Source organism: Bos grunniens, chromosome 7 (assembly GCF_055505025.1).
Source record: "Bos grunniens cultivar Pamir isolate PY7600 chromosome 7, Bosgru_T2T1.0, whole genome shotgun sequence".
NCBI lineage: Eukaryota > Metazoa > Chordata > Mammalia > Artiodactyla > Bovidae > Bos > Bos grunniens.
The window spans coordinates 14,219,242-14,221,091 of record NC_141171.1 but is presented as its reverse complement, the minus strand read 5'-3'; the positions used below and the strand labels follow the sequence as shown (position 1 = coordinate 14,221,091).

Genomic DNA, 1,850 nt, shown 5'->3' with positions numbered 1-1,850 from the left:
TCTCCATAGATATAATGAGATTCATTCAAGGAGTGATTTTGATACAAAAAGGCTCTTAGAACTCCCCGCTATCATGTTAAACCATGTGTGTGTTTGCACGTGCTCAGTCTTGTTTGACTCTTTGCAACTCCACAGACTGTAAATCACCAGGCTCCTCTGTCCGTGGGATTTCAAAGTCAAGAATACTAGAGTGGGTTGCCATTTCCTCCTCCAGGGATTTTCCAGACTCAGGGATTGGACCTGTGTCTCTTGTGTCTCCTGCACTTGCACAGGGGGATAAACCATAAGGAGAAGTAATATTCAGGTAGAAAGTGAGGAGAGACATGAAGGCCATAAGAGCTATAAAAATGGTGTCATGAGAGAGGTAGAATTTTTAGATCTCCAGATTTAGTTTTGTTACATTTTCTAGTATACACTCAAATGGGTTGCCAAGTCCTAAGTTGAGTTTGTGCTGCCAGGAACCTCCACAAGGCCCTTTTGACGTCTTTGTTCCTCAGGCTGTAGATGAAGGGGTTCAGCATGGGGGTGACCACAGTGTATACTACAGAGGCTGCTGCATCCTTCCTGGGAGACTGTGAGATGGCTGAGCTGAGGTACTCACCAAGGCCTGTTCCATAAAATAAGCAAACAACTGCCAGGTGAGAACCACAGGTGGCAAAGGCTTTGTACATCCCACCTGATGAGGGGACTCTCAGAATGGAGACAAGAATTTTATAGTAAGAGAAAATGATTCCTGAGATAGAGAGAAAACCAGTCAAGGCACCGATAGTATAGCTGACTATGTTATTGGTGAAAGTATCAGAACAAGCAAGGTCGAGCAGTTGAGAAGGGTCACAGAAGAAACTAGAAATTTCTACATCCTTGAAACAGGTAACTTGTAACACAATCACATTGTGCACCTGGGAGTCCAAAAGACTAACACAAAAGGACAGCAAAACTAAGGAGCAACAGAGGCGCGGGTTCATGATGACCGTGTAGTGCAGTGGGTGACAGATGGCCACAAACCTGTCATAGGCCATCACGGTAAGAAGCATACAATCCATACACGCAAAAAGGATAAAAATAGACATCTGAGTCAGGCAGCCTCCATAGGAGATGACTCTGCCGTGAGATTGGATGTCCACAATCATCTTGGGAACTGTGGTGGAGATGAAACCTATGTCAACCGAGGACAGGTTGGAGAGGAAGAAGTACATGGGGGTGTGGAGGTGGGGGTCAGAGGTGACGGTTAATATGATGAGCAGGTTCCCTAGCACGGTGACCAGGTACATGGACAGGAAGAGGACACAGAGCAAAGGCTGCAGTTTTGCATCATCTGAGAGGCCCCGGAGGAAGAATTCTGAGACACTTGTTAGATTTCCAGTTCTGTGTATCTTGGACACCTCTGGAAAAAGAAAAGAGGCCTGGAAACAAAGGAAATAAGTAAATGGGCATTGAGCAGTGTGCCCATATTTTGGATTCAAGTAACTTATTTCTAAGACTATACACTCCTGTTTCTCCAGCAATATTTCTCACTGTGACAAATTCCATTTGCTTAGAAATTTTCCTCCTTGGTTTCTCTTATACACATCTCTCTATAAGCTTTTAGATTATAAAACTTCACAGAAAATTGAAAGGGAACAAGAACATTAGAGATAATATAATAGCCAGGACATGGAAGCAACCTAGATGTCCATCAGTAGATGAATGGATAAGAAAGCTGTGGTACATATACACAATGGAGTATTACTCAGCCATTAAAAAGAATACACTTGAATCAGTTCTAATGAGGTGGATGAAACTGGAGCCTATTATACAGAGTGAAGTAAGCCAGAAGGAAAAACACCAATACAGTATACTAACGCATATAT

At 43.1% G+C, this 1,850-nt stretch overlaps 1 protein-coding gene across 1 annotated transcript; it reads right to left on the bottom strand.

Moving 5' to 3' along the window:
• Positions 1–416: 416 nt before the first annotated feature.
• LOC147368531 (olfactory receptor 7E178-like) lies at positions 417–1,350 on the bottom strand. Its single transcript, XM_086413571.1, has one exon. The coding sequence runs from the start codon at positions 1,269–1,271 to the stop codon at positions 417–419; it is 855 nt and encodes a 284-aa protein (XP_086269697.1). The 5' UTR covers positions 1,272–1,350.
• Between the last annotated feature and the right edge of the window lie 500 nt (positions 1,351–1,850).